Raw genomic sequence first — 19,706 nt, 5'->3', positions numbered from 1 at the left:
CAAAGTTGTTATCTTTAATAGTGGTCATATCGAGCTATATTAGTGTTTTTTGAAAAGAAGTAAGATTATTTATAACCCGCATGAATTCATCATCTCTTTTAATTAGTTTCTTATTCCATTCCTGTATCGATTTGAGTACAAATAAGCTTCTAATATCTTACAGGTGAATCATAACCAAGGGTCAATTTCATGACCCCATTTAAACATTTCCATGAACATGGACATGTTTTTCCTTGCTTCTGCCTCGCAACTCTAGTCCTCCACCCACTCACAACTTTGGAAGCCCTTATAAGCAGTTACATTTCGTCTGATGAAGACCACTTGTGTTGTGATCGAAACGTTGTGGGTTTTTTTCCTTTTTCTTTTTTTTTGTATTTTCTATCTACGTGACTTTACCGAAAGAACCGAAGAATATTTCCATGAACACATTCATGCCTCTTCTCTATGGAAATGGGTGTTCATTACCTGCTTAGGTACGGGCTCTTTCCTGACGCCAGGATTCCATTGAAGCCAATAGGCACCACTGATGATGACTCTCATGATGGCAGTGTAAAAAAATACATTGCATATACCTTTAGTATGTACTATTTTATGAGTATAGTTTTACGATATCCTGTATTGTTAACTGAGCAATATAAAGTGTTTCTGGACTGTACAATGATTGCCGTTACTTACGAGGGTAGGTTTTTGATTATTTTAAATGGCTAACAGTAGTTTTTTTTGTTATCAGCTGTTGAAAAACAGAGATTCTTGAGAAGAAACATTACATTTACGGATTATTTTGATCTAAATGTTACAGCACGAGTTTTTTTTTTATATATATAAAAAAGCTTGATCATAGTTTTGGGCACCAAAATACTGCAGTCCAAAATTCCAGTGTGCATAAAAAAAAACATATAACGTATTTAACACAATCAGAGATTTAAAAGCAGAACTTGTAAAATTTTTAATTTTCAAAATAATATCAATACATGCCAATTAAGTGAATGAAAATGGGATACCCAAGACAGTGGTTGATTTAGTTTCTTCTGAACTAGGCCCAGCAAGAGACAAAAATGTAGTAAAATTAATAAATGGGGTAACATAAAAGGTAAAACGACAGTTTGCAGCAGTGAGCCAGAACCAATGTGATTAGTTGACAACATCAACAACATTTTAAGAGACGGCACTGTCAGTCTAAGTGTTGCCCATCCTGCCACTGCTGTAACAATGTCATGTGTAATGATTAATCGTGTTCATTGGAGTCTTCTCTTGTGAATGTCTGCTAATGCTCTCTTTTTCTGTACACACACACAGAGGGAGAGGGCATACTTACCTTTGGGTCGAGTTTGCCAAAGATTGTTACTCTGCAAGAGAATTCCGCACCGTTGGCCACTGTATATACTTTCACAGTTAGATCAACAAACAGACTCTCGATTGCGGGTCCTATCTTCTTTAACCCTAATCCCGCCAGCCATCCGTTTGAAATAATTTCCAATGGCTCAATAACCCCCGCTCCCTTTTCCTATACATACAAGGTAAGACATTCTAATTGTTTTTAATCGTCTGCCAGTTTATACATTTTGTCTTTAAGGATGCGAGCATCATAGAAAGATTTAGAGAAAATGCGTGTTGTGCACATTTTAGACTATATTTACACATCATAAATGTGTGTTGTGCGATACTGCATTGGCAGAGGTACACAGCCAAAGCGCAAATAACAGAAGCTCCACACATTTGTCAATAACGCTGCCCTAAAAGGAAAATAATATGGAAATAAGTGACGTTTTGAACAAAGGAAGGATAAATTGTATGTATGCAGCGGTTGCATGCATATTGCCTATAACCACATCACCCTAAATCAGCGACTGGCAGATTGCAGTACCCGAACCACCGGCGGCCCACGGCGCTCCTCCAGGTGGCCCGCGGGGCTGTGATGCAAATGCAGGAAATGTTGACAATTTAGATACTTTTGTTTCGAACAGTAGTTAATATTTCACTTGTGATATTTAACATTTAAAATGAAGTAAGGTAAACTACCCTGACTAGACTACCCGAACCCCCTTCAAAAAAGTATAACTGCGTTTAAAAATAAATTATTATTATGTTTCGGTAATATGAATCGTGTTTGATTTGGAGCTTTCGTAACTGCAGGAATTATTCTTTGGTTCTTTCAGTAAAGTCACGTAGAAAGAAAAAGAAATTAAATAATAGCATACGACGTTTTGATTGCAACACAAGCAATCATCACCAGGTAAAAATGAAATAGAAAACAAACCTAGTAAACTTAGAAATATAATGCAATACAACACAGAGAGTCGGCTAACATAAGAGTCAACACCCTACCTCGTTGATAACGTTCTTCCAAAGATTGCTAAATTTGATAGAAAGACAAAACACAGACACGGAGACACGCAAAGAGAGAAAACACAGAGACACACAAAGAAAGACACACACATAGGCACACAGAAACAACGCCTCTGTGTCGAGGCCTGAAATAGAGAGAGAGGGGGGCAGAGAGAGAGGGGGGATAGAGAAATTAGCACGTCAATGAGAGATTTGGAGCTTTTGTGAACGCAGGAAATACTACAACACGAGGACACACAGAGAGAGAGAAAACACACTTAATCAAAGAAACTTAGCAAAATTTGGAAAGTAATGCAATGCAACACAGAGAGTCAGTCAACACAATTATCGCATAGCCTGGTTGATTACGTTCATCCAAAGATTGCTAAATTAGAAGTTAAGTGTGACATTTTGAGAGAGAGACAAGACACAGACACGGAGACACAAAGACAGACACATGCAAAGAGAGAGAGAGAGAAAACAAACTGCAGGAAATACTAGAGAGACAACAGTGACACAGAGAGAGAGAGAAAACACACTTAATAAAAACAAACTCATTAAAATTTGGAAATGCAATGCAACACAGAGAGTCGGTCAACACACAATTAATGCATCGCCTGGTTGATTACGTTCTTCCAAAGATTGCTAAATTAGAAGTTAATTGTGACATTTGAGAGAGAGAGACAAAACACAGACACGGAGACACAAAGACAGACACACAAACAACCCCCTACATCCTCGCGGTGCCGGACGGGCAACACTGTCGTGGACAGTGCTGTGGGGGGGAGGGCCAATTCCGATTGGCCTTTCCCCTCATGGCATCTGTGACCACCACGGTGGCTAAATGGGGGCTCTGGATGGGTGCGAGGGGCTGGTAACCCCTCCACCTTCAATAAATTACCACTAAACCACGACTAAAATATCTAACTAATAAGCTTGTGCCGGAGGCCCCGGGGGGCCAGGCGTCTATGACGTCTCCTGACCAAACCCCATCTGGCAGAGCCAGGAGATTGAATCTTCACCCTCAGGGCTCCTCCAGAAACAACAACAAGCCACTACGGATGGCCATGTGAAATGTTCGAATACTCACTGCGGCGGAGAGGCTGCCACTCCTCTGTCAGGAGCTGGACCGGTACCGCCTGGATCTCCGTGGCATTCAGGAGGTCCGGTGGACCAGCTCTGGCTCCTGTCACCATGAGGGGTGGACAGTCCTTCTGAACAAAAGAATGAAGGGGGCGTGGGAGCGTGGCGGTGAGGTGTGGGAAGCTGTAAGCCCCAGGCTACTTTGGGCTCGCCTTCCCATCAACCGGAGGCGAGGAGTGATGGTCGTGATTACTTATGCCCCCACCAAAGACAAACATCCGTGGAGGGATGCAGGCAAGGCCGTTGAGTCAGATGCCTTCTATGACCTCCTGTCACAGGTGCTGGCTAAAGTGGCCCCTTGGGATAGAGTCATCTTGTAGGGTAACTTCAATGCCCGAGTTGGTCATGATGCTGGTACCTGCTCTGGAGTGATTGGAAGGCATGGGCCAGATCAGCTCAATAATAACGGTAGGAGGCTGCTAGATTTTGTGCAGCCCATGGGCTTGTAATTACCAACACGCTGTTCTGGTATCGGTGCATCCACACAACATCATGGATGCATGCCGGGTCCAAGCAAGAACATCTGCTGGACTACATAGTGACGGATCAGCGGATGCGAGCCCATGTCCTTGACACCAAGACCTACCGTGGAGCTGATCTGCCCTCTAACCATCGACTAGTCATCTGTAAGATGCGCCTGGCATTCTTCCACTCCGGTGGTGGGTGTACACCCAAGACCCCATTCCAACCTAAGGTGGCCTGGTCTCAGCTGATGAAAGTTGCGAGCAAGAATTGAATCATCGCTTGCGGCTGGGGTTGGCATCGTCCCCCACTCCTCCTGATGTCGAGGGTAAATGGGTGAGGTTTAGGACTGTGACTCATGCAGCTGCAATGGCTGCTTTGGGTATGCGGTCCAGACCTCCCCGGAGATCCTGGTTGACAGAGGAGGTGTTCAGGATGGTTGAGAAAAAGCGACAGGCCCACTCTAATCGTCTACATCATCCCACGTCAGAGAATGAGGAGGCTTACCGCAGCCTTCGCTCGGAGGTTCGGAGAGCCGTGAGGCGCTGCAAGGATGGGTGGTGGTCGCGGGTTGCTGAGGAGATGGAGTCTGCCTCAGTGGCCCACGATCACAAATCCTTATTTAACTCCATCAAAAAAGTAACATGCAGCGCCACACCAATTACCATCAATAGGGGAAAAAACGGTGATCCAATCTCCGACTCCCAGGAACAGGTTTGCAGATTTGCTGAGCATTTCTGTGAGGTCCTGGGGGAGGGGAAATCCCTCAGCCAGGAAAACATCGTGGCACAAAGTGGGGATGACCCTGCTGAGGCTGCGGTGCCTCAAATATTTGAAGAAGTCACCCCCTGTGAGTAGCTGGCTGAGGTGCCATCTGTTGAGGAAGTACTGAAGGCGATCTAGAGTCTGAGACCAGGAAAGGCACTGGGAGGAGATGATCTCCCAAGCGAAATGCTGAGGGAGGGTGGCGTTTGTGCACAGACTGCCCTACATGACATCATAACAACAGTCTGGACCACTGGATGGGTTCCGCAGGATTGGAAGGATGCCCTGGCGGTCCCCCTTTTTAAGAAGAGGGACCACACAGACTGTAACAACTACAGGGGCATCTCACTCCTCAGTGTGTCGGGAACGGTCCTGGCAAGGATTATTCAATATCGCCTTGCTAGTCACGCTGAGGAGAGGCTTGCGGAGCCCCAATGCGGTTTCAGGAAAGGGCGGTCTTGCACATATGCCATATTTACTGTCTGTCTGCTACAGCAGAGGTGTAGGGAATTCCAACAAGACCTACACCTCTGCTTTATTGACCTGGTCAAGGCCTATGACACCATCAGTAGGCCTGGGCTCTGGGTTGTTCTTCGTGCTTTCGGAGTCCCTGACCCTCTGCTCATGATCATTAAGGACCTTCATGAAGGTGAGCGGGCCCGGGTAAAACTATGTGGCCAGGAGTCAGAGCCATTCCCTGTACACCTTGGGGTGCGACAGGGATGTCCTCTGGATCCCAAAATTATTTAACATCTATTTTGACCACGTAGTTCGTGAAGCCTTCAATAGCTGTACCGGGGGAATTTCCATTTGGTACAGATATAATGGGAGGCTGATTAATGCCCGTGTGCGGTCAAGGGATGGCTCCCTATTGGTCAAGCACGTTATGTATTCCGATGATTTGGTAATCGCTGTTCATTCAGAGGAGGAGTTAGAGATGCTTCTGCTGAAACTTGAGTGTGCCACTAAGAGGTGGGGCCTTACCATCAGCCCCACCAAAACTAAGCACCTGCTTGGGTATTTTGTACCATCGGACACTCCACCCCCACAACTCCGAATCGGTGATGGGGCACTTGTGGAGAGGGTGGAGAGTTTCCCATACCTGGGCAGTGTGCTCATGACCGGCTCCGGTTTGGCAGCGGAGATCTCACTCCGAATCAGTCGAGTGGCAATATCTTTTCATCGGTTGCGTAATGCTGTGTGGAAGCTACCTGGTCTGTCGCTCCGCACGAAGCTTCAGGTCTTCTCGGCCACAGTCATTCCCTCCCTTCTCTACGCTTGCGAAACGTGGACCCCCCTAATGGAGCATCTTCGCCGGTTAGAAACATTTAGGATGGCCTGCCTACGATCCATCCTGGGTTTAACCAGGCTGGATTGTGTGAGGAGCTCACAAATCCTTGAAAGATCTAGGCAAAGTCCCATCGGTGAGCTCCTCCGGCAGGCAAGGCTGCGTTGGCTGGGTCATGTAGCCCGCATGCCCAGACACCGCATGCCTAAACAGCTTTTTTTCGGCTGGATCAAGGGGGCTGAACGGGCACAGCACGGGCTAGAGAAGAGATGGAGTTATGTGGTACAGGAGGACGTGTAGCTGAGTGGACTTGCCGATAACTGGTACCCGCGGTGTCAAGATCGGCCTCAGTGGAGGAGGCTCGTGAAGGACGCTACTGGGCAGTTGGAGGCAGTCGCCCTCCAACAACAACGGAGGGCGGAGGAGCAACGCTCACAACAATGAGTGGAGCGCCGGGTGGCTAAAGCACAGCAAGTTGGCACAGTAGGGGGCACAGGTGCTGCATCAGCCCGTCATCTCAGTCAGTCGACCCGTGGCACCTGGGTCTGTCCCGTGACCTCCTGCCAGGGGGCGTTCGACACTTCACGTGGCCTCAAGTTGCACATGGCCTTGCACAAGCGTCGTGGTGACGTCACCGCCACTTAGTGGCGAATGGCGGTTGTTGTTGTTGTGTCTCCGTGTCTGTGTCTTGTCTCTCCCTCAAAATTTCACACTTAACTTCTAATTTAGCAATCTTTGGGTGAACGTAATCAACCAGGCTATGCGTTAATTGTGTGTTGACCGACTCTCTGTGTTGCATTGCATTACTTTCCAAATTTTGCAAAGTTTCTTTGATTAAGTGTGTTTTCTCTCTCTGTGTTCTCGTGTTGTAGTATTTCCTGCAGTTACGAAAGCTCCAAATCTCTCATTGACATGCTAATTTCTCTACCCCCCCCCCTCTCTCTGCCCCCCTCTCTCTCTATTTAAGGCCTCGACACAGAGGCGTTGTTTCTCTGTGTGCCTATGTGTCTCTCTCTCTCTGTGTCTCTGTTATCTCTCTCTGCTTATGTGTCTGTCTATGTGTCTCCGTGTCTGTGTTTTGTCCCTCTCAAATTTAGCAATCATTGGAAGAACGTAATCAACCAGTAGGGTGTTGACTGTTATGTTAGCCGACTCTCTGTTGCATTGCATTATATTTCTAAGTATACTAGGTTTGTTTTCTCTTTCATTTGTAGCTGATGATGATTGCTTGTGTTGCAATCGAAACGTCGTATGCTGTCATTTAATTTATTTTTCTCTCTACGTGACTTCACCGAAAGAAACAAAGAATGAATCATGTTGTATGAGTGATATTTAAGAGGGATAAGTGAATGTCTTTTGTCACCAGGGGTGGGGGCTGGCTGGGTGGTCCGCGGAAATGGTTGCATCGGCTGAGTGGTCCGTGGGGCACACGAGTTTGAAAAACACTGCTCAAAATGTATCTGATCTAATTGAATCGTGGAAGCTGCGCAGGGTTTAGCATGGTCAGTGCGAGGATGGGTGACTAACAGAGCATGTGGCTGTGAGGCGCCTAGAAGATGGCACTAAGCATCACTTCTTGAAATGTTTGGGGGGGAGGTCTGGGTTATCCAGTTTCTTCCCACGTACCAAATAAACATTAATGGAATTTTTCAAACTTTACAAAGAGGGACCCTCCTAAATAAAGAGTCTTGATACCAAGTGAGACTTTTACAGGTAAATAAAACACATTACCCCAAGTTTTACCTTCAATGCCCACGATGCTGCTGATAAACACTGACCACTTAGCTGTAGAAATGAATATTCAGCGTAAGTGAAATTCTAATTATAAAAGTATTTTATCTGTGTTTGGGTGAGTGCAGGTGGCCGTGTCGTCCAACAGCCCTGTGCTGGACTATGAGAGTCAAAGCTTTTACACACTGCCCATTTACGTGACCGACATCAATGGAATTTCTGTGATGGATGTTCTCACCGTCAACATTACGGACGTAAATGAGGCCCCAGAGTTTCTGGATTCTCTTGGTTTGCAAAGTAAGTCATGGCATCCGCACTCGTCACAGTGTAATGCAAACACAGGAGTGCATTTCTGTGGCGGACATTTGAATGTATTGCACTTGACGGAAATGAGGACGGTGGAATCAAAAGATTTCGACTCATGTCACACGTTCAAATGGGAAAGCAGCTGCTGAATATAAGTGCAACTTCTAATGGAGAGTCTATAGCTCACTCAAGGGCAAGAGCGACGTCGTCGGACTGTTTGATGAGGACCGGTGTGTTGTTATGCTGCACCGGTCTACCGCCAATACGTCCATTTACTTAATAAAAAAAAAATCACGTGATTTATGTTTAGATCGGAGTTAAGTAAAGGTCTTGATACAATAATAATGTTCTTTATCAATAAAAAAATTTCAACACATTTTCTAGAGGCTCCCGTTTGAGACGTTACCCAATTGCTCACGGCGCATTGGTCAAGCAAACCCATTGGCAGACTCGACAATCCCAGCGACTTCAGCTCTCAGATAAAACCCTTTTACCACATGTACCCATAATCACAGCAAAGAGAATTTTGTTTAAAAAATGGCGTAAATAATATATTTTTCTTGTAAAAAATTGTGCAAGGCAAGTTACGGTTCGTTTTAAAAATTGGTACACAATAAACGTGCTTTAAAAAACGCCAAACCTTTTGCTTAAATCGGCGGCCTTGGAGTACCAATAGAAATCCCATGCATAAAAAGAATGGCACTCAAACATGCATGAAATCGAACTAAGATTGATGGGTTCGTAGCACCACATGCTGCCTCCCTCTCCCTCGCCCACCTCCACCGCCTTGTGGTACATAGAGAGCCTACAAGGGCTACGTGGGGGATCGTGCAGGCACATTGATTAGTGGGGTCTGACAAAGGGCCGTCCTTGTTATGAAATATTGAAATGTATTTGCTGTTGGCCAGGGATTGGCAAACTTGCTGCTCCAGAACCGCATGTGGCTTTTTTAAGGACTGCTTCGTGACGTTATTTATTAAGAACCACTGTCACGTATTCACCACGTGCATTGCAGCTATTGAAATATTGAGGTCTTTTTTTGTATAAAATTTGAAAAAAATGCTCTTCTTGTAATCTTGGTTGCCAACCCCCTGGTGTAGGCTCTGTCATGGCTAATAAGAGTATGATCTTGCAGGAAATTAACGTTTGTTTCCAATGTTTGTGTTTCAACACCTCCTGTCTAGCACTGACATTATACGTTCCTGAAAACTCTAACATTTACGTGTTGTACCAAGTGCTGGTGTGGGATCCAGACAATGATGTATGCACGGTAAGAGCTACCACTACGCCATGTCACCATCCCAGAGGGGTGGTTGCTTCCACATATAATACAGATGTTCTGTATAATTTTCAAAGTCATTTTGTTGTTGATCGTTTTTAAAATGTGTTTTTTTTCTGTGTGTGTGTGTTGTTCGCTTTCAGTTTCTTTGTTCACCCAACACAGATTTTGATATTACTTCTCTTGGAGGACTTACGACGAAGAAATCATTTGACTATGAAATTGACTTCACAAAGTAAATCATATGTTCCTCATCTCTTCAATCACTGTTATACGAATAAACATATTAAGTTAATAACCTATTGCAACACATTCACATTTAATCTGTTTTTTTGGCATTGCCACTTTCCTATGGGGACAAACATCATTGTATACTGTTCCTTGCAGTTGTAATGCACTTTGAGATACCCTTTCAAAATGGAAAGCAACTTACAAAACACGTATTGATTACGATATCATCATAGTGACAATTATACTACAATACTCTATATCGATCTTAGCACTTAACTGTATGTATGTTAAACTTCTTTCGCACCGTACGTAGCCGCACATGCTAATCTGAGGTGCCAGGAAGGACAACAACTTAAACATGCTGCTTGTAATTATGATTGGCTCAAATAATTATTACCAGCCAGGCTTCTCAAATGTGTTCTCTATGTATTCACTGTACATTGCTTCAATGGCTCCTGAACCCCTCATTACATTTTTTTAAATATATAGATATAACATAGTAACCCGCACGTCCAATTCCATCCTTCTGGGCAGCCAGCAGGCAGGCAAAACTTTTGTCTAATATAGTAGGATAGTATGACGTGAACCATGAACCCAGCTCAACGCTGTGAGATGCGGGTGACGTCATTACGCAGCTATGCAAGGTGGCATCACCACCGTGGAAGTGCATTTACCCATGGGCCAGGAATCTAGCCAGGCAGGCATGAATCCAGCAAGCAATACTGTACTTTTCTTTTAATAATGTATAGTATCACTCCAGCATTTCAATAGGATATTTAATTTCACCTCACTTTCAAGACAATCAGTATTTTAATAACACGGCGTTTTTGTTCACTTCACTCAACACCTGAATCACTGCCTTATTATGATTACTCCAGACAAGTGAAATGTGTTTTTTTTACATGATCCAATAACTTTAAGTTCACTGACGAATCAAATTGGAGGAAATGGTGGCCTGTTGTAACATGCTGTCATGCCAAGTAACTTATACACAAAAAAAAACTCACCCACGTTGTCTTGGCACCATTCTGTTCTGTTTGAGTAGCCCGTGGACACTGCCGGTCCCTCAGTTGCTGGCACTGCGTTGATGGTTTGCACGCCGTCCAGCGGCATTGGCACCTAAATATTAATATAATGAACTACACATTGGGACCTTGCTTTACAAGAAAAGGATATGGGTTTCATACCTGGCTCAAGAAGCAACTTTTTTTTTCAGTAAATAACGTAATTACAGGAATTACCCCATCACACACCTAAATGTGTCCGAATGTGCGGGCAGAATGCCCGAAGGAGCACACTGAGCGTTAACCAATCATAAAAATCCTTTAACATTTCCAGCCCTTTCTCTCCCAACTCAGGCCCCAAATCCTCAGCAAAAACAAACCCCGTTTAGGCAGAATCGCTTCACAACCTGACCCTTCCGCCCCACCTTCTCGTCTCACCTGAACACCTGAACCCCGACACCTCGCTCTCGGTGCGGAGTTGCTGTCCACTTCAGATTAAAAATAAAGAACAATTGAATTACTTCATTTGTTGAAGGTGTGTGCTTATTACGTGAAATCAAATCGCTTGTATTCACTTTTAGACCAGTGCTCCCCAACACTTCTGGACCCGCGGACAGCTCTCAAAATTGTTTGCGCTCCACTGTGTGATAAAAAAAAATGGTGTTGAGAAATCACTGGTCCAGATGAAACAATGTTCATTATGAAAATCTCCCTGAGTTGCAGAAACGGCTATCAAACTTGGGAATCGTTTCACATGACCTCATTTCAGCCAAGCGCAGAGCTGCTGCATGCAAGCTCGTTGTAAAATCCATGTCCACATCAGCCCTTCCCTTTAACTGTGCATTTTGAAACAACAGAAAAGACTATAGATTAGACTTAGACTCTAAATACTTTTAGGTATGCCCAAGACGTGTTTCAGCAACACATTTAGATTTCTCCAAAGGCTGCAGCCTCGACACCATAAATTTAAGTTATGCATTTCTGATTTTGATGTATATTAAAATCAAAGCGTGTTAGTTTCATAATCATGCTATGTTTTTTTTTTATTACTCAGCTATACACTAAACATTATCGTGTCAGATGGAAGAGGTCTCTCAGTGACTGGAACCGTGCTCATTTTCATAGAGAACATTAATGACAATTCACCCTCCTTCACCAAGTAAGTATCAAACAACATTAAGTTATCGTAAAGCCCAATTAATACCAAAGCCTAAGCAGTGATATTATCGTTGGCATGCATCACCGGTGGCGAACCATTAATGGAAAATGTATTTATGTTTTCTGTAAATTCTGATAAGAATGTGCATCGGCGCATGAATAGAATTAAATTATCACAATATTTGTTTTAACAAAGTGACTCAATTTACTGTTGCGCGCATTATATTCACCCAGAATGCAGCCCACGTCGTCAGATCTCAGACGCTAATTAGGCTCGAGCCTGGATACTGCCTGGGTGACTATACCGTGCGCTGCAGATTGTTGTCGGCTGCAGGGCTACTTGGCAGTCGAGGGCAGTGCAGAAAAAAACAATTGTACTGCTATTCACTGCTCCCACATCCAAGCTTCTCATCTTCATCAACCCGCACTGACCGGCCCGATGAATGTCCGTTGCGGTTAAATAACCCCCAAGACCTGCACGGTGTGGGGAGGCCTTCATGTGGCAGTGGACTTACGTGATGTGCCTGTGTAGCGGTTGGAGGAATTTGTTGATTATCATGGCTTGTTTCTGACAGTGTTGTCGTAGCCCACAACGTGACCATCCAAGAGGAGCTCGCCCTGAGCACGCTCATCACCACACTCTCGGCAACAGATGTCGACAACTTGGGCCTTCTCACCTTCTCCATTGATACAGCCACTGGATACCTAAGTGTGGACGCAGGTGTGCTGCTCACAGCCGTTGCATTCACCTGCGCATGCATTCCACATTACTAATTAAATTGGTGACCATATAAAAATGAATATAATGAATCAATCATGATTTCGTACGTATGTTAACCTTCTTTCGTATTTACATAGCCAACCGTACTAATTGGAGGTGCGACAATCACATTTATAATGTCGCGATACCGCAAATATATTATTTAAAGATTGTAAATGTAATTCAATTGTTTTAAATGTTATGATTAAAGTTGCTATAGCTGTGGTGGAGCAAAACAATAGCGATGTGCATATATTTTTTATTCTAAGAGATTCTATGCATTTAACAGAAAAATTAATGTAATGCAAAAATAAAATGCAATAATTATGATTTTGTCATCTAAGACCAAACACGGTCATGAATGAAATAAGTAATATTAAAAAAAAAAAAATTTAAACGCACTTTAATGAAATGTACCGTACTAGTAATGGAAAAACTCCACGACTCCAGGAAGTGGCCCCGAAGCTTGCCATAACGTAAGGGGCCGTGGTCAATTATAGGCAACTTGAGTTTACCTTTGACAATTAGAGCCAAGCCGAAACATAACATATAAAAAAGATTGTTTAAAAATATGTATATTTTATTTTTACGGATAGAATATAGTATTGTCATCAGTATGACATAAGTATACCAAGTTTGCAGTCGATACCACATTGAGAAGTGGGTAAAAATTGAGTTACATAATTTGAGGATACAACAACAGACAGAGTGAGTTAATAAAACACGTTCCTTTGGAGTGGGCAGGTAGGAACTTGGTTGGACAGCGCATTCGTGCATGACAGAAAGCTCGCGGTCACGTGACGCACTTCAACCAATCCGGGAGCGTACATGTTTGGGAGGGACTATGCACGACAGACAAATAATCCCTGGAGGGCAGTGTGGAACTGTTGTTCCTACCTGTAAAAGCGTTTAAAAACACAGAAATGAAAAGTGTGCAAAGAGCATGAAGTGGTGCATGCTTAGAATTACACTGAGAGACCGCAAGAGGCGCGCGTGAATTAGGGGGACCATCATTTAAATTATTGAGATATTAATAGAATGGCAGCCAAGAAATGAAACGCGACTGCAAGGAGGTGCACAGTAGAGATGGAGCAATTAAATCAGTTCGAGTGCTCGCTGGTATATTAGATTGCGCAATCATGAGAGCCGGCAGTGGCTTGGATAGACCTTTATCCAGCACTGGATTGACAATGGTTGAGGATGATGATGATTTTAAGACAGGTTAAGTATCCATGTAAACAGATGGTAATTAATACCCCATACAGTAGTGAGGGAAAGCTGACGCTTATCTGCATATTCTTCAATTTAGAAATCTTGTATTTCACGCTTAAACCTACGATTCTACGATCGCATTGTTATTATTTTCCAATTTATACGACTTTATAATATTTCAATTAAATCTATGCAGAAGTTTTCCACGTAAAACAGCGTGGTTCTAATTTTTATTGAGTTTTTTTTTAACAGTTATACTAAAGTCACTCCAAGAAAATATCGAAAACTGTTACCACATACGTAGATTTTATGTAAATAACAAGACAGGGGATACTCTACTCTTTGGTTATTTGGGTAAAGTCACGTAGGTAGAAATAAAATAAAATAAGACAGGGGATGCCTAGAATCTTCTAATCCAGTCGTGGTGCAATGTGTACACTCACGTGAACAATCTGGGTGCTCATTCCCATCTTCATTTAACCAGGTAAGAACCCATGACTCCTCTCATCTACGTGTATATGGGAGGGCACTATTCGCACATTGTATTTTCCACATTTATCCACAAAAATAACTCTCGTTTTTCGTGCGGCCACCCACAATCATACGTGAATAATACAATGAAGCTTCCACAACTTCCAGGTAAGACTCCTCTTTATCCACAACATGCCATGGATAATGTATGTATGTCGAACTTAGTGGCGTCGTAACGACATTATCAGCTCGGGCGGTGTGGCAATCGCTCAGGTGAGGCCCCAATATTTGTTTTGTCTCGCACGGTCGCACCTAGGCCATTATGCAAGGTGCTTCAAATACATTTTAACACTTCCGAGAGTTTGCAACAATACCACAAGAAATGTGCCTCCGGGCTCTGGAGACCACCTATAGAATATTCCAGACATGTGTTGACAATGATGGCGAACAAGTGGCGACTCTTTGACTTATTGAAGCTATTAGCAATTAGCATACCTTTGTTATCATGTTAAAGTGTATTATCCGTTCTTTTTTCCAGTGCAAATGATAGTCCCATACAAGTGTTAACGTTTTTTTAAGCACCCTGTATATTGAGGCTCCTCATGTCAAATCATAGCATTTCGCTCGCGGTCTCGAACATTATAATGCTGTAGAGGCGCTCCGTCTTCGGTCAAAATGCAGCCACGACAGCTCTGCTTGTCTACCTGGTTACAGTCTGATGGCGACAATGTAGAAACAAATGCGCGAAGCGCAAATTTGTGGAAGCCAAACGTTACCGCTCTGATTAACTTAAAATAAAACGTGGAACGTAAATAAAAAATATTTTCGTAAAAAATTAATTTAAACTGCCTTTTAAATAAGTTTTACTTCTTTGACACCGTTGTTCAAAATATATCTCGCGGTGGTTGTCAAGGGGGCCCTCCAACTCGTAGCTTTGGCCACCAGGGGTTGAGCCAAGCCCCCCCCTCCCAAACTCCTTACACCGCTCCTGGTTGCATTTCTTTCGCACGTTACGTAGCCATAATGGGGGGTGGGGGGGATTTGCCGATACCAGGAACCACTCATTATCTCCATCAAATTATCACAGCTATAGAAGTGGAGGGTGCCACACTATCATCATTGCAAATCATTAACTGTTTCACTTTAACCCCGGTGAGGGCCCATTGAGATTCAATGAGTAACATGTATTGACTTTTTTTATTTCGACACATTTCGCATGTGTTTGTAACGATGGTTTAGTTTAGTTCATGTGTTCGTATACATTATTTGTGTTCATAATTTAGAGGGGCTTATATCGTTGTTGTAGCAGCCAGACGGACTTTTCAGCTCACCGGACCAGGCCTTCTCCCCACTCGTCCGACGAGCCGGGTTTCACTGTCTTCCTTCTCTATTTAACAATGACACCCCACTCGGGTGCAATGTTTCTTGATGTGCTTTATGTTTACTGCTGTACGTTTAACCCAATTGATATTAATTCATTCTTAAAATATATTAACTATGACATCCCATGTCCACGTATCATTGCTTCGTGCGCTTTATTTAACCAAGTGCAATGCCATAGAGAGTGATTATTTAATGGGCTTTTATATAACATCCGAGAGTAAACGAGCTCAATTGTTTATTCCTGTCCTAGCTTAGTGCAATCTCTGTGCAGCAGTTCCTTCTAAATAGTTGTGACAATTTCTAGATATGTGTTGTTGTCAAGGTCTTGGCTCGTGAGAGCTGGGGGTGACTGCATCCGTTTCCACTGATAAAAGACATTTCCATAGGTCTATACACGCCATTTATAACGGTAGTTAATAATCATCATCATTTACTTTCTGGGATCTTCTCTAGGAAGTGATACATCTTGCTGAACATGGTTGGCTGGCCTCTAAAATGTCCCTTGGTTTCCTCCAATCTTCGGGAACAATTGTATGCATGCGGTAGGAGGCTAATGGGTCTGTAATTGGATTAAATACACAAATGTTTACACGTAAGTCAAGAGTCTATTTACATTTACGGAAAACAGTTATTATTGCAAACAATTCAAATATTCTGTAGGAACGAATCGGAGAACTTAAAAAAGGTTAGGATAAACGTGAGCTAAACAAGTCATGTAAAAGTTTGATAAACGATATAATATAATAAAATAAATTCAGAGGCAAATGAAAAACACAGCGGAATATATACATCTAGGGTAATAATTTAAGGTTTTTACGTATCAAGTGGAGATGTAACACGATTTTTGTTCCTGGGTAGTAAGTGCTATTTTCTAATTGCTTATGCCTCAAAAGTATAGAATTTTTTTATTATTCCCCACAAACTTTGCTTTTGTGACCAGGACTTTATGTGAAGGAATGACACTAATGCACACGTTTTCTCATTGAAAATAGGTACATTTAAAAATATCACTGTCCTGGTCACAAAAGCAAAGTTTGTGGGGAATAATAGCCATTTTCTGTTCTTTTGAGGCATAAGCAATTAGGAAATAACACTTACTACCCAGGAACAAAAAAAATGTTGTTACACAGTAATGATCAAACTGTGAATTATGCCGAATGTCAATCCACTGCATGTTGCATATTCACTGCTCACTGGTCCACTGTGACCTCAATTAACAATGATCTGATAATGATTGTCCCCTCACTATCAGATGACTTATCTACATCTCTTTCCCTTGGACATCTGCGTATTCCCTGTCCTGACATGAATGTCTGGCTACAGCAACAGGGGAAGTGATGCTGTCCAAGAGGATGAACCTGGAGGGCAACTGCCCACCTTCATTGCTGTTCACCATCAAAGTGTGTGACGATGGGAATAAGTGCGACATCTCAACGCTAACGGTCAAAGTGACCGACATCAACGACAACCCGCCTGTCTGCGTCGCCCCTTACTCGTACGCTCCAACTGCACGGAACATTTAACCACTGGGACCACCGTGGATTATCAACAATCTATTTATAATATGGGTAGTATCAGAGGTGTGGACTCGAGTCATGTGACTTGGACTCGAGTCAGACTCGAGTCATGAATTTGATGACTTGCGACTCGACTTGGACTTGCATAACAATGACTTTGTCCCACCTATGAGATGTGGACTCGAGTCATGTGACTTGGACTCGAGTCAGACTCGAGTCATGAATTTGATGACTTGCGACTCGACTTGGACTTGCATAACAATGACTTTGTCCCACCTCTGGGTAGTATGTTTTGTAGATCCTTAGAGACAAACAAACTGTTTATATATATACAGATACCCAGTACAGCACTGGGTAAAACAATGTGAAGATAATTACCAGTACAGCCCACTTACACTCGCACACCCTTACTGCATTTAAGGATGCGAACACCATATTTCACTAACGAGTCCTGGTCCCAAGAATTGGTTCTGCAACTTTCAAGTGCATCATGGATGAATGGTTAAAACTACAGAGCAGGCTTTTGAAAAAAAACAATACTTGAATGCGTAGCTGCTTTATCTGTCCATTGTGTAAGGCGGCACACTTGAAATATAAGTATTTGTCAGTCACAGAGGTGCAATCTGTACATTTTTATAAATACAAAAATAGCAAATACAAAGATCCCCCGTCTATCATAAACATACTGTTGGGGCAAGTGCTGTTAGCGAGCACCTATGAAAGCCGGCACAGCACACGAGGGGTGGGTGGCCAATACCACGCCCGCCCCGCCTTTGTCTCCCCAGTAGTGATGTTTTCACACCGCATCAGGTACTCATTTGAGGCTGAGTCGACCTAGGGGAGGCCCAGGACCGGTTCAAATAATCGTCACTGGTGTTGGCCATGAGCGGGAATCGAACTTGGGCCGCTGGGTTTGTAACGTTACACACATGCAATCAATAACCTCACTACTGAAACCAATTTCCCAGTAAACACGTATTTCAAAGTACAGCATCAGCAGATAGAATACTCTATGGGTAATTCCTGAGAAGCAGCGTATACGTGGTGACTAAGTGAGCATGTCTGCCTGAGCAGCACAATTTCTTCGGCCTCATGAAAGAGATACCATCTAGTTTAGAATAAGAAACGCTTTAGCGAAGACACACCAGAAGCAGTGTTGATCTGGACTTTTGAGGCTCTGCTCATTGAAGGAGTTCCCAAGTGGACAAGTCTCGACTGAGTACACGGTGATTTTAAGTCTCTAGGTGCACGAGGAGCCAACCCATGAGTAATCAATATAACAATTTATGCACACATTTCTTCGCGCTCGAGGCTGGAAAACATTATGTTGACACACTGTTTTGCAGTTTTTGTAAACAAAAAAGAACCAAATATCATTGCAAAAAGAAAATCAGAATTTTGATTTTTTTTACATTTGCTTGATCAATGCCACCAAGTTTGTTATGTGCTCAATAGTTAACTATACGCCCTTTCCAGCCTCTATATGGGCATCACACACGTACCTACAATGCAAGCAAATACATGCATACATGCTTGTTGAAAATGTGATAACAAAAACACTCTGGCAAAACCCTCTTGTGACCGAAGGTAGTTTTTTACAATCGACTTTGTCATTGATGATGTATTTTCCACAAAACCTTATCATTGTTCCTGCAGGATAGATATTAATGAAAATCAAGCTCCAATCAGCGTGTTGACAAATGTCATTTGCACAGACATTGACTTTACTGCGGTTAACCAAGCCTTCAGCTTTTCAATGACCAACGTAGGCTCTGCTGCCAGCAACCTCGCGATTAATGCAACTGGCGCGATTGAGGTCAGAACCGCACACTCACTCGACGAGGCGTATGATTGTGGTGATCTCACGTAACGATCCACCTCGATTCCTAATGGCTGAGATGCAATTAATTGCTATGTATAACACCATTATATAAAATGCACAGGTTGTTAATTATATATATTTTTTAATCCCATTATTTGTTCTATAATGGCTCTACTATATCCTGACTTCAATACTAAAATAAATAAAAATTGATCCATTTACAATTAGATCAATAGGCAGGACATTTATCACATAGCAATATATGATTCCCTAGTTTCATAGAACAATATTAACAATTTCAATCACACCTATATTACAGTTGTCAATTCAAAGGCAAATGTTTTGCAAACTAATATGCACCCCATCGAAGCAACTTATACCGATGGAGCACAATATTTTAAAATGTTATCCTGATAAATTGAACTACACCTCACGTCCGTGCTCTCGTACAGGGTCTACAGAAAGAGACACATATTTCCTAATATAATACACATACAGTCGCCGGGTTAGTAGCGTAGAGCGCTAACCACCATACTATTGCTCCCCTGAACACGGTCCTCTAAACCACACTCATGCAGGGCCGGGATGCACAGAGTGGTCAATCCCTCTTTTCCACTATACAAACCGAGCTGCGCCGGGGGCACACTGGGGATAACCACTTGACAGAAGTTCTGGAGGGGTTCATTTATGCAGGGTTGGGTCGTGATGCGTTGACCCAGGTCTTGGAACGATTTCTCAATGGTCTCTTGCTTGGTTATAAAGTTTACGTATTTCCAGATCTCAGCTGCGTGCAACAACCTAATTCTGTCTGTAAACGAATGTAACACGCGGTTTGCACATAGCATCCAC

General features: G+C 43.0%; 1 protein-coding gene across 1 annotated transcript in view; it reads left to right on the top strand.

Annotated features, from left to right (window-relative positions):
• Positions 1-19,706, top strand: part of LOC144934681 (cadherin-related family member 3-like) — a 47,461-nt gene that overhangs the window by 1,252 nt on the left and 26,503 nt on the right. Inside the window, exons 2-9 of the mRNA XM_078860730.1 lie at positions 1,297-1,517; positions 7,843-8,011; positions 9,205-9,290; positions 9,443-9,534; positions 11,589-11,693; positions 12,268-12,413; positions 16,842-17,013; positions 18,692-18,851. Of these exons, the coding sequence (XP_078716856.1) occupies positions 1,297-1,517; positions 7,843-8,011; positions 9,205-9,290; positions 9,443-9,534; positions 11,589-11,693; positions 12,268-12,413; positions 16,842-17,013; positions 18,692-18,851 (1,151 nt within the window). The remainder of the gene's footprint in view (positions 1-1,296; positions 1,518-7,842; positions 8,012-9,204; positions 9,291-9,442; positions 9,535-11,588; positions 11,694-12,267; positions 12,414-16,841; positions 17,014-18,691; positions 18,852-19,706) is intronic.

This window comes from Lampetra fluviatilis, chromosome 11 (genome assembly GCF_964198595.1).
Source record: "Lampetra fluviatilis chromosome 11, kcLamFluv1.1, whole genome shotgun sequence".
NCBI classification, from domain to species: domain Eukaryota; kingdom Metazoa; phylum Chordata; class Hyperoartia; order Petromyzontiformes; family Petromyzontidae; genus Lampetra; species Lampetra fluviatilis.
The sequence above is the reverse complement of the archived record's forward strand: the minus strand, read 5'-3'. Positions and strand labels throughout refer to the sequence as shown.